Genomic DNA, 22,055 nt, shown 5'->3' with positions numbered 1-22,055 from the left:
GACCTTCAACAGAGGCCAACAGACACGAGAGCCTGTAATGATCACAGGGGATCGATCTAGACGGACAGGACAGCTACTAGGCACTGCTAATACTACTCAAGATGGTTGCTCCGACCATCGATCTCTTATTCATCGTCGTCTTCTTCAGTTCCTCCTCTTCTTGCATGGAGCCAGGCAGCGAGCGATCACTCTGCAGCGGCAGCAGTCAAAGGGAAACAACCGGGAGCCCGTCAGTTCAGCTAGATAGATATTCAGGCAAAGAGAGAGCAGCACATGAATCAATCAGCATGGAGTGTTTATAATGATCTTACGGCAGGAGACGCGCGGGAGGCCGCACTTGGCGGGGAGGCTGTTGATGATGTCGATGGCGCCGCAGGCGCAGTCGCGGGACACGGAGCCCAGCGCGGAGCAGCACTCCGGCCCGGGCGTCGGGAGCGCCTGCCCCGGCAGCGGCGGCACGCTGTACCGCGCGCACGGGGCCAGCTGGCTCAGCTGCGCGCCGCAGGTGCCGAGCGGCGGCTGCGCCTCCGCCGCGCCGCCCAGCGTGATGAGCAGCACCAGGACGAGGAGGGCCGCCAGGGCGCGCGGCTGCGGCAGCTGGGCCGTGGTCACCGCCATCGTCGTCGTAGTCGCCGGCTCGGTGCGCGCGCTGCTAGCTTGAGCGTTCTGTGTGCGTGTGGTTTGCGGCGCGGTGTGGTGGTGGTGCCGGAGGGCGTGATTTTATAGGCGCGGCGACGGAGGTGGGAGGGTGGGAGGCGGCGAGTCTTGCGTTGCTCACCTACGCTACGCACGCAGCGGTGCTCCGATCGGCGCCGGGCGGGAGGAGGAGCGGGGCACGGCAAGCGTGTGAGGCTGACCCAACCGAACGAGGGGCCGACAACCAGGCCTACCACGGCAGGAAGAGAGGAGGGAGCCGACGCTAGCATGCACCGCAGCTATATCTCGCTTACAGCGACTTGTAAGATACGCTCGCCACAAGCTTTCTCCTCTGCGCTACAGTATTTGGGGCGACCTATTTTGTCAGTTCATTCCTTCGCTCGTTCGCTCTGGTTTTCTTCGGGTCTTTCTTCATTATTGGTTTTTTTGCTTTTCTTCAGTTCTCTTTGTTTCGTCACTGCTTTTCTTTGGTTTTCTGTTTTTCTTTGTTTTTCATCGGTTTTCTTCGTTCATTTTTCGGTTTTAAGTGATTTTTCTTGTATTTCTTCCCTTTTTATGAGGTTTTCTTGTTTTCTCTTCACTTTTCTTTGTTCTCCCCATTTTTCCTTCTTCCTTGATTTTCAACATATGTCTACATTTTTCTTACACATTGTACAATTCTTGTATATGTCAAGAATATTTTTAAATACATGTTTACCAACTTTTTTAAATAACCGTTTTTCTTTAAATACTTATTTTAATGTTCATTTATTTTTGTACACATTGTACATTTTCGTTATATGTCAAGATCGTTTCTTTAAAACACGTTTAAAAATTTTCAAATATTTTTTTTGATATCTATTTTTTTGTACACACAGTACATTTTTGGTATACATACATAACATTTTTTATAAACGTTAAAAAAATTCATATAGTATATCATTAACATTTTCCAAATATATGTTTTGATGTCTACTTTTTTACACATCGTACATTTTTCTTATATATACGAAACATTTTTTTATACATGTTTACCATTTGTATACATGTTTAAATTTTTTAGTACAAGTTATATATATTTAAAATACATAATTAGCATTTTTCTATGAAATAGTTTTTTCAAAGTCTACTTTTTAATACACATTGTACATTTTTCTTAATACACCGCAAAGATATTTTTGGAACAATAAATGTTTAATAAGTTTTAAATATATGTTTCCATGTCTATTTTTTTCGTACACATTGTACATTTTTTGTATGCATCTAAAACATTTTCTTGTATAGGTTTAATATTTTTATACATGATTAACGTTTTTCAAATATATGTTTTGATGTGTACTTTTTGTACGCATAATACTTCAAAACATTTTCTATACATCCAAAACATTTTTATACATGTTTAATTTATTTTATGCACGCTTAATATTTTAAAAATACATGACTAACATCTTTTCACATCATTCTTTTGATGTCCATTGTTTTCATACACATTTATATTTTTGGTACAAATCTAAAACATCTTTTTACACTGGTTTATCATTTTTCAAACACATGATTAATATTTTTTTCAAATATATGTTTTGATGCCTACTCTTTTCGGACACATCATACATTTTCCTTATAAATATGGAAACAACAATTATACACGCTTAACATGTTTGTTGAATCACACGAACATTTTGGTATATTGTATGAAAGTTTATTTTTAAAATTCCATGTACATATTTTTGAAACACGTAACATTTTTAAATATATTTTTAAGTTATCATCACTTTTTAAAAGTTATACTAACAAAATATTACACTGCATTAACATTTTTCAAAATCTCAATTTTATTTTTTGACGTAAATTAATGTTTGGAATATTTGTATTGAAACATATTCTAAATTATAAACAAAAGTGAAAAATAACAACACAGAATATGAAGAAAACATTAAAAAAGATTAACTTAAAAGTTAGGCTGGCGCAATACTTGCAGCTGAGTGGGCGCTCCTTCGGCGAGACCTTCCTCGCTCTCAATATATAAGCGAGGCATAGGTGCTCCCGCATGTTGGGAGCCGACCCGAGAAGAATGATACGTAAATTAATGCTCTCCATTTTTTCCCGTTCGCAGAATCGTGGTAGAATATGAAGAATGTTACAAGTTCACTGATCTCTCAAAAACAAGCAATTACTTCACACCTTTTGCCATTGTTGTTTAGCAATGAATATCCGGGACAACAAATGTTGTCAAGGAAGAACGTCAAACAAAATTCTTCTTCTCATTGCAAAAGTAAAAATAAAAATTAGATCTTATTCTTTAAATGTTTGCTTTAGAGAAAAGGCTCAAGGTGAGCTTGACTTTGAATTAATATTAGATTACAACCAACAACTTACGAAGACTAAAAACAGAAAAATAGTGAAAATACAAGTTGCTGAGAAACCAACTAGCAGGTGTTGGGAAACGCAGTAATTTCAAAAAAAAAAATCCTACGCACACGCAAGATCTATCATGGTGATGCATAGCAACGAGAAGGGAAGAATGTTGTCCACGTATCCTCGCAGACCGTAAGCGGAAGCGTTATGACAACGCGGTTGATGTAGTTGTACGTCTTCACGGTCCGACCGATCCTAACAACGAAAGTACGGCACCTCCGCGATCTGCACACGTTCGGCTCGGTGACGTCCCACGAACTCTCGATCCAGCTGAGTGTCAAGGGAGAGCTTTGTCAGCACGACAGCGTGATGACAGTGATGATGAAGCTACCGGCGCAGGGCTTCGCCTAATCACTACGACAATATGACCGAGGTGGATTATAGTGGAGGGGGCATCGCACACGGCTAAGGGATCAATGATCAACTTGTGTGTTCTAGGGTGCCCCCTACCCCTGTATATAAAGGAGTAAGGGTGGAGGCCGGCCGACCCTTGGGGTGCGCCAAGGAGGGGAGGAGTCCTCCTAGTAGGAGTAGGACTCCCCCTTTCCTAGTCCAACTAGGAGGAGGAATGGGGAAGGAAGGGGTGCGCGGCCCTGCCTTGGCCGGCCCTCTCTCTCCACTAAGGCCCATGTGGCCCATTAGTTTCCCGGGGGGAGGGGGGTTCCGGTAACCCTCCGGCACTTCGGTTTTCTCCGAAATCATCCGGAATACTTCCGGTGTCCGAATATAGCCGTCCAATATATCAATCTCTCGTCATGTCTGTGATCACATCCGGGACTCCAAACTATCTTCGGTACATCAAAACATATAAACTCATAATACCGATTGTCACCGAACGTTAAGCGTGCGGACCCTACGGGTTCGAGAACTATGTAGACATGACCGAGACACGTCTCCGGTCAATAACCAATAGCGGAAATTGGATGTTTATATTGGCTCCCACATATTCTACGAAGATCTTTATCGGTCAAACCACATAACGATATACGTTGTTCCCTTTGTCATCGGTATGTTACTTGCCCGAGAGTCGATCGTCGGTATCTCAATACCTAGTTCAATCTCGTTACCGGCAAGTCTCTTTACTCATTCCGTAATGCATCATCCCGTAACTAACTCATTAGTCACATTGCTTGCAAGGCTTATAGTGATGTGCATTACTGAGAGGGCCCAGAGATACCTCTCCGATACTTGGAGTGATAAATCCTAATCTCGATCTATGCCAACTCAACAAACACCATCGGAGACACCTGTAGAGCATCTTTATAGTCATCCAGTTACGTTGTGACATTTGATAGCACAGTAAGTGTTCCTCTGGTATTCGGGAGTTGCATGATTTCATAGTCATAGGAACATGTATAAGTTATGAAGAAAGCAATAGCAACAAACTAAGCGATCATCGTGCTAAGCTAACAGATGGGTCAAGTCAATCACATCATTCTCTAATGATGTGATCCCGTTAATCAAATGACAACTCATGTCTATGGTTATAAAACATAACCATCATTGATTCAACGAGCTAGTCAAGTAGAGGCATACTAGTGACATTTTGTTTGTCTATGTATTCACACATGTACTAAGTTTTCGGTTAATATAATTCTAGCATGAATAATAAACATTTATCATGATATAAGAAAATATAAATAACAACTTTATTATTGCCTCTTGGGCATATTTCCTTCAATATCCCACTTGCACTAGAGTCAGTAATCTAGATTACATTGTAATGATTCTAACACCATGGAGTCTTGGTGCTGATCATGTTTTGCTCGTGAGAGAGGCTTAGTCAATGGGTCTGCAACATTCAGATCCGTATGTATCTTGCAAATCTCTATGTCTCCCTCCTTGACTTGATCGCGGATGGAATTGAAGCGTCTCTTGATGTGCTTGGTTCTCTTGTGAAATCTGGGTTCCTTTGCCAAGGAAATTGCACCAGTATTGTCACAAAAGATTTTTATTGGACCCGATGCACTAGGTATGCCAACTAGATCGGATATGAACTCCTTCATCCAGACTCCTTCATTTGCTGCTTCCGAAGCAGCTATGTACTCTGCTTCACATGTAGATCCCGCCATGACGCTCTGCTTGGAACTGCACCAACTGACAGCTCCACCATTTAATAAAAACACGTGTCCGGTTTGTGACATAGAGTCATCCGGATCGGTGTCAAAACTTGCATCGATGTAACCGTTTAGGACGAGCTCTTTGTCACCTCCATATACGAGAAACATATCCTTAGTCCTTTTCAGGTATTTCAGGATGTTCTTGACCGTTGTCCAGTGATCCACTCCTGGATTACTTTGGTATCTCCCTGCTAAACTAATAGCAAGGCACACATCAGGTCTGGTACACAACATTGCATACATGACAGAACCTATGGCTGAATCGTAGGGAATGACTTTCATTTTCTCTCTATCTTCTGCAGTGGTCGGGCATTGAGTCTGACTCAACTTCACACCTTGTAAAACAGGCAAGAACCCTTTCTTTGCCTGATCCATTTTAAACTTCTTCAGAACCTTATCAAGATATGTGCTTTGTGAAAGTCCAATTAAGCGTCTTGATCTATCTCTATAGATCTTGATGCCCAATATATAAGCAGCTTCACCGAGGTCTTTCATTGAAAAATTCTTATTCAAGTATCCTTTTATGCTATTCAGAAATTTAGTATTATTTCCGATCAACAATATGTCGTCTACATATAATATCAGAAATGCTACAGAGCTCCCACTCACTTTCTTGTAAATACAGCCTTCTCCAAAAGTCTGTATAAAACCATATGCTTTGATCACACTATCAAAGCGTATATTCCAACTCCGAGAGGCTTGCACCAGTCCATAAATGGATCGTTGGAGCTTGCACACTTTGTTAGCACCTTTTGGATCGACAAAACCTTCTGGTTGCGTCATATACAACTCTTGTTTAAGATATCCATTAAGGAATGCAGTTTTGAAATCCATTTGCCAAATTTCATAATCATAAAATGCGGCAATTGCTAACATGATTCGAACGGACTTAAGCATCGCTACGGGTGAGAAGGTCTCATCGTAGTCAACTCCTTGAACTTGTCGAAAACCTTTTGCAACAAGTCGAGCTTTGTAGACAGTAACATTTCCGTCAGCGTCAGTCTTCTTCTTGAAGATCCATTTATTCTCTGTGGCCTGCCGATCGCTACCTCTTGAGCATGTGTTGGTTTTCCCTTAAAGAGGAAAGGGTGATGCAGCAAAGTAGCGTAAGTATTTCCCTCAGTTTTTAAGAACCAAGGTATCAATCTAGTAGGAGACTACACGCAAGTCCCTCGTACTTGCACAAACAATCAAGAACCTTGCAACCAACGCAATAAAGGGGTTGTCAGTCTCTTCATGACCACTTGCAAAAGTGAGATCTGATCAAGATAATAAGATAAATATTTTTGGTATTTTTGTTGTATAGATTGAAAAGTAAAGATTGCAAAATAAATGGTGACATAAATAGCTAGTTGACGGGAAAATAATATGATGGAGAATAGACTCGGGGGCCATAGGTTTCACTAGTGGCTTCTCTCAAGATAGCATAATCTATGATGGGTGAACCAATTACTGTCAAGCAATTGATAGAAAAGTGAATAGTTATGAGAGTATCTATGCATGATCATGCATATAGGCATCACGTCCGTGACAAGTAGATCGAAACGATTCTGTATCTACTACTATTACTCCACACATCGATCGCTATCCAGCATGCATTTAGAGTATTAATTTCATAAGAACAGAGTAACAAATTAGGCAAGATGACATGATGTAGAGGGATAAACTCAAGCAATATGATATAAACCCCATCTTTTTATCCTCGATGGCAACAATACAATACGTGTCGTGCTGCCCCTGCTGTCACTGGGAAAGGACACCGCAAGATTGAACCCAAAGCTAAGCACTTCTCCCATTGTAAGAAAGATCAATCTAGTAGGCCAAACCAAACTGATAATTCGAAGAGACTTACAAAGATATTTAAATCATGCATAAAAGAATTCAGAGAAGAATCAAATATTTTTCGTAAATAATCTTGATCATAAACCCACAATGCATCGGATCTCAACAAACACACCGCAAAAAGAATTACATCGAATAGATCTCCAAAAGAATCGAGGAGATCTTTGTATTGAGATCCAAAGAGAGAGAAGAAGCCATCTAGCTAATAACTATGGACCCGAAGGTCTGTGGTAAACTACTCACACATCATCGGAGAGGCTATGGTGTTGATGTAGAAGCCCTCCGTGATCGATTCCCCCTCCGGCGGAGCGCCGGAAAAGGCCCCAAGATGGGATCTCACGGGTACAGAAGGTTGCGGCGGTGGAAATAGGGTTTCGTGGTGCTCCTGGATGTTTTCAGGGTATATGAGTATATAGAGGCGAAAGAAGTAGGTTGCTTTTCCACATTCATCAAATACTCCTATTCATCCCCTCTGGTCGATTAATCATTCTGACGGCTACCTATAAAGTCACCTTTAGTTATGGTGTCCAAGGCATGTATCTACCTAGAATACAAGCTAACATAAAAGTTTCCGAGGAGTATTGTAGTGAACATTTGTGAGTAGATCTACACTGTGCATCCTGAATCCTATACCAAGCATTTAAAGGTCTATGTTCGAAAATACTCATGTGAGCGCGAGCTCACAGGATCCCGCTATCTGTGCCATTTATCCCCCTCGTGATCTGTGCTGCAATTGGTATAGTACTAGGTATATATCCACATATATTATTACTCCATATGTGCAATGGCCCACTGCACAGGAAACCCTGTCAGTTAGTGGGGCGGCGGATCAGACGGGGTTGGACGAGGGGAACCATTTTGTCACGGTAGCTGGTCCAAAGGAGCCGGTTTGCTCATTTATGGCAACACCGGAGGCAGCTACCAATCTTCTCCAGCACACCTCCTCGCACTCATCCTTCTTCATATAGCAGTCCACCCATTGCTCCCCTAGTCAGAGATTGAGAGCGAACTAAACCAGACGAGCGCCACATATTCTTGTGGGTAGCATGTCTGCGTCCTCATCCTCAAGCGGGTTCGAGCAACTCCCGCCGCTAATCAGCTGCCCTGAGTGCGGTGGTCGGGTCTTCACCTGGATTGCTCGGGCGGGGCAGAATGCAGGCGTTCGTTTCTACAAGTGCGTCAACAAGGACGTGAGTACAATCCATTCGCCATTCCTTCATCTAAGTACTCGTCTGCAGTCAGATCGACTAATACATTGAGTTTTACTGTCCGATTTGAGTTGCAGGCTGGAATCTGCAACTACATGAGCACCAAGGAGGAGTACCTTGCAGAGTTAAGCTTCCATTTGGGGACGGCACAACAGCTAGGACACGGAAGCAGCCAGGCTGGATCTTCTTTGAATCGCAGAGTCCGTGTTGTCCAGCAGCAGTGCACTGTTCCAGTAGTTTCCCAAGCCTTCAGGGTTAATCAAGCAGGCTCTTCCGCCGCCGCGCTCCGTGTTCTTGTGTTCTTGGATGCTGCCATACTGTTTGTTGGTGTCCTCATTTTCTTGGCGTTGCTGAAAGTAGTCTCCCTCCTTAGCAGGTAGAAGGTGGTCTTGTTGACAGAATAGAAGGAATAATTAGGTAGTCTGTCTTTTGTATCACAGTGCTTGGTAATCAGAATCAGGTTGTGTGTCCTTTGTATCCCAGTGGTTGGTAATGAGAATAAGGAAGTGTTTCATTTGTATCCGAGTGGTTGGTAATGAGATTTGTCAGTGGGTTCTTCTGGAAGACCGTTGTTACGATATGTGTCATGCAATTAGTACTCAATTTATGTTCAGATATTTATTTTTGCCCCGACCGTATTTTTGGGCAGAAGTACTAATGTTAGATCTTTGTTCTATAGCCAATAAAGCGTAATTTTTTTGTGAGGAAACTGGTTACTTAATTAACCACATTAGAACGGGATGCCGCTGTCATCGGCATGACCGGTGGATGCAATAAATTCTTGCACCTACCCACCGTTCCAGAAATTTACTGACCTTATCTCCAACCACCAGCCCGCACCCACCCAACAGCCCTCATATCACCCCTCTGTTTCGCTTGCCCCGGTTTAAGCTCCTCTCCCAAGCGAAGTCGCCGGCGATTTGGCCCACGGCGAACCCATTCCGGCGGGAGATCTATAGGTAAGTGCTCATTTTTTTCAATCCCCTCACCCCACCTTCTCCGCCCCTCCTCGTCCCATGCATATGACCCGAGCAATCCACCCATTATCTATTCAAATTTGCGCTAGATCAGCAAAGATGGATCTGTCGCACCATTCAATTCCAAAATTCATGCTGCCGTCAAACTGCTTGTGTGCTGTATCCGGATCTGATTCAACTTATCCTAACGACCAGTCCTAAGTTGTGTTGTAATAATTGTCTTCACCGTATTTATTAAGCAAGTTCAGTCATACGCCTATTTAACCCAACAGTAGCTACTTGAGGCACCAGGCAATCTGATTATCTAGTACTAATGTTCAGTTCAGCATAGTTCGCCAGGCATGGGGAGCAACACATGTACAGATGATTTTACTCCATGTCTTGTAGCAAAAAACTCCATCATTCTTTTATCAGGGTACATTAGTTCAAGCTCACTCACAATAAAAGTGTTCTCAATTGTAGGCACCATGTCTGACGCTGGTAGTTGTGATGGGACCGCAGCCTCTGGGGATGCAGCTAATGACAACACCAATAGGCAGCCATTGCAAGCCAATGATGAATAGGCACCTCCTGCTCCAACTTCACGAATATCAGTCAGAAAAGCAGTAGAAGTGATCCAGACATTTGATGATTACAAGAGGTGGCTCATTACTGAAATTGGGTTTGGTGGAATGCTAAAGCTACCCTTGCTGCAGAAGCTCAACCTTAAGTTCAATGCCTGGACTATGAGCAAGGTCTGCGTCGAGCGCCGAGCAATTGTTCTGTCAGAAACCAAGGTACTAAAGTTTTTTGCGGAAGACATCCACAAGGTTTTTGGCATTCCGTGTGGTCACCGAAGTGTTAAAGGGCGCGATGGCTTCATCAAGCCAGAAGCGGTAACATTCATAAAGAGGACGTTAGGGATGGACAGGACGGAAGTGCATAGCCTGCGTGCGGCTGAGGAATTCCTTCTCCGTGACATTTCCGAGGCTTCCAGCAAGATGGAGAGGGATTGCTTGCAGATTGCATTCGTCATATTTGTTATGGGCCATGTTCTGGCACCTAGAACAAAACATGATTATGGCACCATAGACTACTGGGGTGCGCTGGCAAATACGGAGAACATATCACAATTCAACTGGTGTGAGTTTGTACTTGACTTTTTGCTAGAGGCAGTCTGGCGGCTTAAGAACGATATGATGGCCAACAATTTGAACACCAATCTTGTTGGTTGCCACTTGTTTTTACAGGTTTGTCTGCTATCTGTGCTGAGGCCACAACAGCCGGCTCATCATCATGGTTTATGTGATCCTTTGTAATGCTTTGTGTGATACATTTCTCATTCACATGGATGCCGTATTAACAACCTTTATATGCAGATATTCTTCCTCGACAATGTTGACCTTGGAATTTTCAATAAGAACCATAATGTCCTTCCTCACATTAGTGACTTCGACCAAAGCAGCATGATGAACATGATAACAATGGTGACTCACATTGGGAAGGGCCCCACATCCTACTCGAAATGCATGGTAATCTTACTGTTGTTAGGTGACAGTGATGATTGATTCTCCCTCATCATAACAAATGTTTTTCATATGTATCCATGGAAGATTCGTCAAGGTAATGATCTATGCTACGCTCGTTGCAACATTGCTGATTCCACTGAGAGAACATCCAACCAGCCAGTTGATGGCGGCAATATGGAGGAAGATGTTGGCAAGTTCAACAATGACAGGAACGATTCAGCTCATGTAGCATCTTCAGCTGTCGGGAACCTAATGGATGTTCAGACACCACTACGTATGCTTGGACCAATGGACTTTATAGAGCACATGCGGAGCCGATACCCCAGTCTGGTAGGTTTCGCTGCTACGGTTTCTTCTATTTTTTGTATTTTCTTTAACTTCCAACAATTGCAATTGGGGCTACTCTCGCCATCTTTACTGAATCTGATGCCGTATGTGGGTTAACTTGTTTGCTGCAGGTTAGGGATGAGTTGAGTTTTATATTGAAGGAGCAGAATGCCAAATGCCAGCGTGAAATCAACACCGCCCGCGCAAATATGTAGGCAGACATGATCAAATTTGTGGACAAACTAATGGCATCAATCAGCAAGAGGTGCATCTGCTGTACTGCTAGAGGTTTTACTAACTGTCCGGCAAGAGCAGTAGATAAATTTCCAGTTGACACACTGAGGACTCCGGTTGGCCAGAAAATACCAGGTGTCAGGCTCGATATGTCTGCTTGCAAAGGTCTCGAACCGTTAACATTGTAATTACCTGCTTTCTGTTTACTTGCATATTGTAATGAATTTGCCATGTGCCGATTTTTTATTATATATGTTAACTGTAACTCCAATTTCAGATGGCAACTCTGAACCGAGGTTCCATGGTGATGACCAGTCAGACCGTCAGCAGAACAAGAGGTCGCGACATGAGGAAGGAGCACTCGCAACAACGACATCTCAGATTTTTCAGTTTGCAAGGCAGACACTGCAGGCTATCAGTGAATTGTTTATTGACCTTCCGAATGATGGAAGCACCACGGTGTTTGGACAAAAGGCAGAGGGACTTCCTGGAAGAAAATATGTCGTCAGATCTGGATTCCAGATAGACCCATGGATCAGGGGTGCTGTCCCGCTACCACCGTAGCCGTATGTGTCCCAACAATTGGAAGGGTTCTTTGCTACAGCACCGACAGAAGAATTATGCAGGTGCCTATCTCAATGCAGACTCTTCTGGTACATGTTTCTTAACTATAGACATCTATTCACCATGAGGCTGACACTCCATTGTATATATATCCAGGAATTTTCTTGTTCATGAGAATCTGAGGTTCTTACGAATAACGGGTTCAACATTGAAATGCCAGCTGGTTGAAGATGAGCTTATCGACCATGAGGTGATGTCAGTCATTATCAGAAGGTATTGTCAGTCTGACCAGGAAGCAGATAAACACTCACCATACTTAACTTGAAGGCACCCAATTGAACCAGAATTCTCGGTCAGTCTTACATAGCTATCGAAATTTTTTGCACGTTGTTCTTTAATATACAGTATGGTCATGCAATCACCGACTGATGGATTTGACTAAATGCAGACGCTTGTACTATCGGATCATGATTTCCTACATACGGTGTCAATACAGAAAGCATTGTGTGCCGACTCACTCAAATATGACATCACATCAGCTCAGCTGGTATGAGAGTGAACTAGCATCGGCCATTTGATTTTTCTCTTATCATATGCCTACTAGTTGGTCACCTGTTGCTTCATTTCTTATATGCAGTTCTTCACCCCCGTTCCACGGCCTAAAGGATGGATTGTAGTTTTCTGGGACATGGTAGCCCGCCTCATGTTTGTAATTGATCCAATGTACAGCAAGAGAAGCCAACCCTTGTCCACTCAGCAGAGAGATGAGATTACAGCTTGGAAGCTACATGATGCCTTGTTTATTTGCTTAAATGAGTATTATGCTGGCTGGCCTGTGAGGAAAGATGGATGGAAAGTCACGTTCCCCGCACTTGCTGATAGCATTTTTTCTCGGTAATGTGTTTTCTATCTGCAATTTGCTTCCATCATTATGTCAAATGTCATCTGTGGTTTCTTATGGAATTTGTTTTGTGATGATCAGTAATGAGACTGGAGCTTGCGTCGTCCATATAGCCCGCCATTTCGATGGGAAAAAGCTGAAGATGCCCCTCACCAAGGTTGGTTATCTATGTCAGCTAGCCAAATTACCTTTTGAGTCATATTTCTGTGACTCCATTTGCAATTTTTTGTCCTAACCACACCATATCCCGGTGCCATAAAACAACACAACATATCGAAGGTGAAGCGGGAAACGTTGTATGAGTGCATGATATAATATGTGACCACACTCATATAATATGTGACCAAATTGCTCAAACATTGCCCTCGTCTAAATCTTCCCGGCATGTCTCTTAGTTGCCAGATTTTCTCGCATAAGAGGCCTTCCCTGAGAAACAATGCATCAATAAGTAAGCAGTTAGTTCATCATACGAAAAAACCGAATTTTTAATCTGGAAAATTTGTATTTCATTCACCACTTACTATTGTTGTCCGCTTCTCCTCATAATTCTCCTCAGATTCTCTGTCAAAAATTAAACTCATGTATTTCCTCATGAAGATATGCATTGGACACCCAGGGGGCACATAGTTCTTCAACATATGATTTGCGCTTTCACTCCGTTGAGTACTAGTCATCTTTGCACAGAATACGCCCTTGAAATACGGCTTCGCCAATTTGTGTCGTATCTCGTACAAATTAGTCATGTAGTCATGACTTTTCAAGTTGTATTTCTCTATTAGGTACTTCCATCCTTCCTCGAACTCATCTATTGTTAGCATGTGGTTGACGACCTTATGGAACTCTAGTCGGAAATCACTCTTCTTTGAGTACAAAGGGCCTAGCGACTCCTTTGCCTTCTTTAGCACATGCCACTTGCACCATCGGTGTGCCGTGTCTGGCATCACATTTTGTATGGCAACCTCCATTGCCTTGTTCTGATCTGCAATTCACAAATACAATGGTCAATAGTGTTTCACCCCACCTGATTCAATGCATAAATGCAACATAAATTAAATTAGTTCTGCACCATCTTACCAGTCAGGATTGTCTGTGGTGCACTACCGCCCATTATCCTAACAAACTTTGAGAAGACCCACTCAAAGGTTTCAACTGTCTCATGCCTCACAAGCACACCAGCTAATATGATGCTCTGGAAATGGTTGTTGACACCAACAAATAACCCAAAGGGCATGTCATACAGGTTTGTTCTGTACGTCGTGTCAAATGTAACCACATCCCCAAAGAAGTTATACTGCAGCCGGCTGTTACCGGTAGCCCACATAAGGTTGCTGATTCTGCCCTCATTGTCTGCTTGAACCCGATAGGTAAACTGTGGATCCTTTGAGCACAGATCATGGAAGACTTCCATTGTTTTCCTCACATCATCCTCTAAATTCTCGCGGCTAATCTTGCCACACAAATTTCTTAATGCTCTTTTAGTGAACGGCACATTCTCCATCCTCCCGAAGAAGCTGCCTATAATGCTATACACCTTAGCAAGATTTACATTATTCTGCCGCAGCTGCTTCACTAGGTCCCTGCTGTAAACATCAATATGCTTGTGTGACGGCCAGTGTATTGTCTGTCCATAAGTTTGGGAAAGTGCATGGTTGTGCCCATCTCGATGCTCTGCTATGTACCATCCATTGTCCTTTGACCGAAGTAATCTGACGAGTGCTGGGCATTCACAGTGGCACGAACGAGTATTTTTGACAATTGGCTTCCCCTGATACAAGAAAGAAGAAAGTCAGATACATAATCAGGGATTTTCATACATGATCATAATGGGAAAATGCTACAGCTCTTGGGGTGTATAATTATCCGTACCGCGCATCCGCAAACTATCTCTTGCATACACTTGGTCCTGCTAACATTTAGCCTGCTCTTTCCATATCTTATTCCAAATCCCTTCTCCCATGAATACAGATTGTAAAAGTCATAAGCTTCTCCGAGCGTGTCAAAAGTTGTTCCAATCTTTGGCACCATAACCACTTCGCCTGGATGCTCCGCAAATTCCCTGACAGTCTTCTCCAGCGCCGTTACCCTGTCTGCACAAGGAGGCCTTCCTGGAGCAGCAACACCAACTCGCACTCTGCACAGACAGATCAGCGAATGAATTACATGTGACTATCAGGTACAGCCTAACGTTTTGGAATTACAAACCGTAGAATGATGTCATTAATATATCATATCACAAATCAGCTGCTCAATATATATCTGCATTAACAAATTCATGCGACCTACCAACATCCGTAGATATCTAACTCATCAGAGGTTATGTACTCTGTTCCACCGTCGCTTCGTCAGTTAAATGTCGCAAATCTGATAGTACAGACTACTTTGCCGAACAGTATCGAGTATTTTGATTCACAGGGTCGTACCTTTGCGTCCACCCTGGTGTTTTGGGGTCAATTTGTTCAATTGAGTTCTCGGAGCACTGAGCCATGTCCGCGGCTCCTGCCTCCGCCGGGCATATCTGCCCGTCGACGCTCGAAGCCGCCGGGGCTGCATCCTGAACCTCGGCCACCGCGGCAACTGGGAACCGCACGGGTTCCATTGAGCCATTGTTATCATTCACCTCTTCCAGGAGTGTTCTTATCAATCAAAAAGCAAGTTTAGAAGACTGAATCTAGATCAGTTCCCAACCACAGAGCCAAAAACAATGATAATATTTGGCCAAGCATCAGATCCGTACCTGTTTATAGGCTGAAGTAGGAACTCCATGGTCGCCGGAGCCTCTCACGGGTTGCTTCGCCGCCCACTTCCTCCCGCCGGAGTCAATATCTCCGCCTCGAGTCTGATGGGGATGATAGCCAAATCCAACCTCACTCCTCTAATCGTCCACTGTCCCAACTACTGCAATAACTGTGGGCTCTGCCGACGCTAGCGGAAAGCACCGGACCTGATCCACGGATCAGGACGGCGGCGAGAAGCTCGAGCCACGGCTCAGCCGCGCTCATGCGACGGCGTGCATTTCTCCGTCGAACTTGCCCCAGCTGTCAGACAAGTATTGTGACGTATATCTAAATTTCCCGTCGTTGCTATGGACCCACCCACCCGAACTAGCATTGAATACAACGAATCTCATAGCAATCCTGGACGGGTGTGATTCCGAGCTCCTGTGAGCTCGCGATCACATACTCCGCGTCCGTCTATGTTCCCTTTTCTTGAAGTTGAGTACTTCCACCTTAGGGGAAATAGTAGTAACAGGAAAAACTAGCCATGACAACTAAGTAAAACAAAATAAACTACTTGCTGAAATTTAAACATTTTTGTTGTTTTTGAGTTTTTCAAAGTGTAGAAATCAAATTAATGATAAATAAAAAGCGACTAAGCAAAGTAAATAACTAGGAGGAAAAATAATTAAATGCAGAACCTATGATCTTTTTGAAAACACCCTCGGCAACGGAAGATGCAAGATGATTACTTCCTGGTATGCTCGTCTAACATAATGTACCCGATAGATGAATATTTGTTAGGCCATGAAGATAATAAGTTTGTAGTATCTGAAGAATCCTCTCTTGGTATTTGAGAACCAAGGTATCGAATTTGTGGAGTTCCCCTACAGGCCAATGATCTGGCCGTCACACAACTAAAGAACTTGAGGTTGTCAATCCCACTAGCTTTGCTAGTTCAAAGAATTAATGTATTGCGTGGTCAAAGTTGATTTTTGTTTACGAATGAACAAAAAATCAGAATGTTACGAAACTGAAAATAAAGAAAACTAAAGGAAAGGGATCCATAATTCCTAGTGACATCTCACCAAAGCAGTAGAATTAGAGTTGTCCATAATTCATTTTGTAATTAGAGTTGTTTATCAATTAAATTGAAATGTTTATGAATAATCATATATGTTACGAGTACACAGTCACAATGGCGTCCTCTTCGATAAGTACTAGTACTTGCTACTACCTCATTTACGGTTTATAGGGCTTATCTCAATTTTTTTTTGGTTTTTATAAGTCTTTTCCCCTCCTCATCACATGTTGAAGGTGCATTAAATCACTCCATGCAACAGTTAAGCCTGGCCACAAAGACAATATTATAGATAGTATCATACATGTCAACTATTTTTGTCGAGGTGGCACACAATTGAATGAGGAAAGAGATGCTTGTATCATGATATGATACCGTATCATATTAAATTATGTAGTAGTATGTGTCATGAATGACAATAAATAAAGGTCATTATATTTTTTTTAGAAAAGGGGGATGACCCCCGGCCTCTGCATCTGGGAGATGCATACAACCACTTTATTGATTATTCTCGAAGACCTTACAAAGTATTACAAACAATATACCTGAATCCACCATCTTGGCAACATATGCCGCTACTCCTATCCATATGATGAAGGGATGCTAGCTGGGCCACTACCCAGACCACTCACCTAAGCCTAACATCAAAAGCCGGAAGCCCCAGCCGAGCCACATACCGGGTCTGGGACACAATCCGGTCAGACGCACTCGTGTGTCGTCACCGCCATCTTCCACAGGTCCGTCTTCAGATTATATTGAGGCTTCTACCTTGTCTGGCCACTCTGGCATCGACGTCACCATGACGCCAGACAGCTACCTCCTCCTGCGCGAGTCCATCTCCGCGCATCGGACGTCGAGCCTCCACAGCGCCATGCCGCCGATCTCTGCCGCCATCAATGTGTGAGATGAAGTACCACTCCACCATCCCCTAGCCATCATTTGCTCCAAAAACGATGCCCCCAGGAGGGAAAGCGATAAAACACCATCATCGTCCGATCCGGAAGACCCAGATCTAGGGTTTCCCCCGGAGCATCCCGAGCCTGAGGACGCAGACTGCAACGACGATGCCACGACAAGGAAACGACTTCTAAGACGCCGTCATCGTCCGCCATGACCGTAGTCGACGGGATTTTCACCGGCAGTTGCTCCACCAGACATGCACCACCGAGGTCGCTGGTCCCTTCAACCGAAGTAAACTCCAAAATGATGCCCTAAAGAGGGACTACGACGCAAAAGCGTCGTCATCGCTCGATCCCAAGGAGATCTAGGGTTTCCCCCGAAGATGCCCGCGCTGTCAAGGATCAGAGAAGGGTAGAATCCCGGCGGATCTGCCCAGCTGCCGACGAGTCGCACCCGCCACCGTGCCGACGGCAGACCATTGATCAAGGCCCATGCTTGGGCATACTGAAGGAAATATGCCCTAGAGGCAATAATAAAGTTATTATTTATTTCCTTATAATCATGATAAATGTTTATTATTCATGCTAGAATTGTATTAACCGGAAACATAATACATGTGTGAATACATAGACAAACAAAGTGTCACTAGTATGCCTCTACTTGACTAGCTCGTTAATCAAAGATGGTTATGTTTCCTGACCATGAACAATGAGTTGTTATTTGATTAACGAGGTCACATCATTAGTTGAATGATCTGATTGACATGACCCATTCCATTAACTTAGCACCCGATCGTTTAGTATGTTGCTATTGCTTTCTTCATGACTTATACATGTTCCTATGACTATGAGATTATGCAACTCCCGTTTGCCGGAGGAACACTTTGGGTGCTACCAAACGTCACAACGTAACTGGGTGATTATAAAGGAGCATTAAAGGTGTCTCCAAAGGTAGATGTTGGGTTGGCGTATTTCGAGATTAGGATTTGTCACTCCGATTGTCGGAGAGGTATCTCTGGGCCCTCTCGGTAATACACATCACATAAGCCTTGCAAGCATTACAACTAATATGTTAGTTGTGAGATGATGTATTACGGAACGAGTAAAGAGACTTGCCGGTAACGAGATTGAACTAGGTATTGGATACCGACGATCGAATCTCGGGCAAGTAACATACCGATGACAAAGGGAACAACGTATGTTGTTATGCGGTCTGACCGATAAAGATCTTCGTAGAATATGTAGGAGCCAATATGGGCATCCAGGTCCCGCTGTTGGTTATTGACCGGAGACGTGTCTCGGTCATGTCTACATTGTTCTCGAACCCGTAGGGTCCGCACGTTTAAGGTTACGATGACAGTTATATTATGAGTTTATGCATTTTGATGTACCGAAGGTTGTTCGGAGTCCCGGATGTGATCACGGACATGATGAGGAGTCTCGAAATGGTCGAGACGTAAAGATTGATATATTGGAAGCCTATGTTTGGATATCGGAAGTGTTCCGGGTGAAATCGGGATTTTACCGGGTTACCGGGAGGTTACCGGAACCCCCCGGGAGCCATATGGGCCTTATTGGGCCTTAGTGGAAAGGTGAAAGGGCTGCCCATAAGGGCTGCGCGCCTCCCCCCCTAGTCCTATTAGGACTAGGAGAGGTGGCCGACCACCCCTCTCCCTCTTTCCCCCTTGGGAATCCTAGTTGGAATAGGATTGGGGGGGAGTCCTACTCCCGGTAGGAGTAGGACTCCTCCTGTGCCCTCCTCCTGGCCGGCGGCCCCTTCCCCCTTGGCTCCTTTATATACTGAGGCAGAGGCACCCCAGAAAGACACAAGTTGATCCACGTGATCTATTCCTTAGCCGTGTGCGGTGCCCCCTGCCACCATATTCCTCGATAATACTGTAGCGGAGTTTAGGCGAAGCCCTACTGCTTTAGTTCATCAAGATCGTCACCACGCCATCGTGCTGACGAAACTCTTCCCCGACACTTTGCTGGATCGGAGTCCGGAGATCGTCATCGAGCTGAACGTGTGCTCGAACTCGGAGGTGCCGTAGTTTCGGTGCTTGATCGGTTGGATCGTGAAGACGTACGACTACTTCCTCTACGTCGTGTCAGCGCTTCCGCAGTCGGTCTGCGTTGGGTACGTAGACAACACTCTCCCCTCTCGTTGCTATGCATCACATGATCTTGCGTGTGCGTAGGAAATTTTTTGAATTACTACGAAACCCAACAGTGGCATCCGAGCCTAGGTTATTTATGTTGATGTTATATGCACGAGTAGAACACAAGTGAGTTGTGGGCGATATAAGTCATACTGCCTACCAGCATGTCATACTTTGGTTCGGCGGCATTGTTGGACGAGACGACCCGGACCAACCTTACGCGTACGCTTACGCGAGACCGGTTCCCCCGACGTGCTTTGCACACAGGTGGCTTGCGGGCGACTGTCTCTCCAACTTTAGTTGAACCAAGTATGGCTACGCCCGGTCCTTGCGAAGGTTAAAACGGAGTCTATTTGACAAACTATCGTTGTGGTTTTGATGCGTAGGTGAGATTGGTTCTTACTTAAGCCCGTAGCAGCCACGTAAAACTTGCAACAACAAAGTAGAGGACGTCTAACTTGTTTTTGCAGGGCATGTTGTGATGTGATATGGTCAAGGCATGATGCTGAATTTTATTGTATGAGATAATCATGTTTTGTAACCGAGTTATCGGCAACTGGCAGGAGCCATATGGTTGTCGCTTTATTGTATGCAATGCAATCGCGATGTAATGCTTTACTTTATTACTAAACGGTAGTGATAGTCGTGGAAGCATAAGATTGGCGAGACGACAACGATGCTACGATGGAGATCAAGGTGTCGCGCCGGTGATGATGGTGATCATGACGGTGCTTCGGAGATGGAGATCACAAGCACAAGATGATGATGGCCATATCATATCACTTAAATTGATTGCATGTGATGTTTATCTTTTTATGCATCTTATCTTGCTTTGATTGACGGTAGCATTATAATATGATCTCTCACTAAATTATCAAGAAGTGTTCTCCCTGAGTATGCATCGTTGCCAAAGTTCGTCGTGCCCAGACACCACGTGATGATCGGGTGTGATAAGCTCTACGTCCATCTACAACGGGTGCAAGCCAGTTTTTGCACAAGCAGAATACTCAGGTTAAACTTGACGAGCCTAGCATATGCAGATATGGCCTCGGAACACGGAGACCGAAAGGTCGAGCGTGAATCATATAGTAGATATGATCAACATAAACGATGTTCACTATTGAAAACTACTCCATCTCACGTGATGATCGGTTATGGTTTAGTTGATTTGGATCACGTAATCACTTAGAAGATTAGAGGGCTGTCTATCTAAGTGGGAGTTCTTTAGTAATATGATTAATTGAACTTAAATTTATCATGAACTTAGTCCCTGATAGTATCTTGCTTGTTTATGTTGATTGTAGATAGATGGCTCATGCTGTTGTTCCGTTGAATTTTAATGCGTTCCTTGAGAAAGCAAAGTTGAAAGATGATGGTAGCAATTACACGGACTGGGTTCGTAACTTGAGGATTATCCTCATTGCTGCTCAGAAGAATTACGTCCTGGAAGCACCGCTGGTTGCCAGGCCTGCTGCTGGAGCAACACCAGATGTTATGAACGTCTGGCAGAGCAAAGCTGATGACTACTCGATAGTTCAGTGTGCCATGCTTTACGGCTTAGAATCGGGACTTCAACGACGTTTTGAACGTCATGGAGCATATGAGATGTTCCAGGAGTTGAAGTTAATATTTCAAGCAAATGCCCGGATTGAGAGATATGAAGTCTCCAATAAGTTCTATAGCTGCAAGATGGAGGAGAACAGTTCTGTCAATGAGCATATACTCAAAATGTCTGGGTATAATAATCACTTGGTTCAATTGGGAGTTAATCTTCCGGATGATTGCGTCATTGACAGAATTCTCCAATCACTGCCACCAAGCTACAAGAGCTTCGTGATGAACTATAATATGCAAGGGATGAACAAGACTATTCCCGAGCTCTTCGCAATGCTGAAAGCTGCGGAGGTAGAAATCAAGAAGGAGCATCAAGTGTTGATGGTTAACAAGACCACTAGTTTCAAGAAAAAGGGCAAAGGGAAGAAGAAGGGGAACTTCAAGAAGAACGGCAAGCAAGTTGCTGCTCAGGAGAAGAAACCCAAGTCTGGACCTAAGCCTGAAACTAAGTGCTTCTACTGCAAGCAGACTGGTCACTGGAAGCAGAACTGCCCCAAGTATTTGGCGGATAAGAAGGATGGCAAGGTGAACAAAGGTATATGTGATATACATGTTATTGATGTGTACCTTACTAGAGCTCGCAGTAGCACCTGGGTATTTGATACTGGTTCTGTTGCTAATATTTGCAACTCGAAACAGGGAGTACGGAATAAGCGGGCACTGGCAAAGGACGAGGTGACGATGCGCGTGGGAAATGGTTCCAAAGTCGATGTGATCGCGGTCGGCACGCTACCTCTACATCTACCTTCGGGATTAATATTAGACCTAAATAATTGTTATTTGGTGCCAGCGTTGAGCATGAACATTATATCTGGATCTTGTTTAATGCGAGACGGTTATTCATTTAAATCAGAGA

General features: G+C 43.8%; 3 protein-coding genes across 3 annotated transcripts; 1 reads left to right on the top strand and 2 right to left on the bottom strand.

Moving 5' to 3' along the window:
* Nucleotides 1-12: 12 nt before the first annotated feature.
* On the bottom strand, nt 13-1,118 carry LOC125510209 (protein YY1-like). The gene is made up of 2 exons (XM_048675309.2): nt 312-1,118; nt 13-190 (listed from the first exon to the last, which is right to left on the bottom strand). The coding sequence occupies exons 1-2, from the start codon at nt 616-618 to the stop codon at nt 186-188; spliced, it is 312 nt and encodes a 103-aa protein (XP_048531266.1). The 5' UTR covers nt 619-1,118; the 3' UTR covers nt 13-185.
* Nucleotides 1,119-9,770: 8,652 nt separating this feature from the next.
* LOC125532371 (uncharacterized) lies at nt 9,771-11,831 on the top strand. The gene is made up of 5 exons (XM_087524299.1): nt 9,771-10,427; nt 10,557-10,709; nt 10,791-11,036; nt 11,165-11,216; nt 11,545-11,831. Exons 1-5 carry the CDS (start codon nt 9,870-9,872, stop codon nt 11,829-11,831), a joined length of 1,296 nt encoding a protein of 431 aa, XP_087380425.1. The 5' UTR covers nt 9,771-9,869.
* Nucleotides 11,832-13,101: 1,270 nt separating this feature from the next.
* Nucleotides 13,102-16,158, bottom strand: LOC147972334 (protein FAR1-RELATED SEQUENCE 5-like). The gene is made up of 6 exons (XM_087524298.1): nt 15,467-16,158; nt 15,153-15,365; nt 14,599-14,863; nt 13,807-14,497; nt 13,254-13,711; nt 13,102-13,158 (listed from the first exon to the last, which is right to left on the bottom strand). Exons 1-6 carry the CDS (start codon nt 15,493-15,495, stop codon nt 13,102-13,104), a joined length of 1,713 nt encoding a protein of 570 aa, XP_087380424.1. The 5' UTR covers nt 15,496-16,158.
* Between the last annotated feature and the right edge of the window lie 5,897 nt (nt 16,159-22,055).

Source organism: Triticum urartu, chromosome 5A (genome assembly GCF_056163025.1).
Source record: "Triticum urartu cultivar PI428250 chromosome 5A, HENAU_Tu73, whole genome shotgun sequence".
NCBI lineage: Eukaryota > Viridiplantae > Streptophyta > Magnoliopsida > Poales > Poaceae > Triticum > Triticum urartu.
The sequence above is the reverse complement of the archived record's forward strand: the minus strand, read 5'-3'. Positions and strand labels throughout refer to the sequence as shown.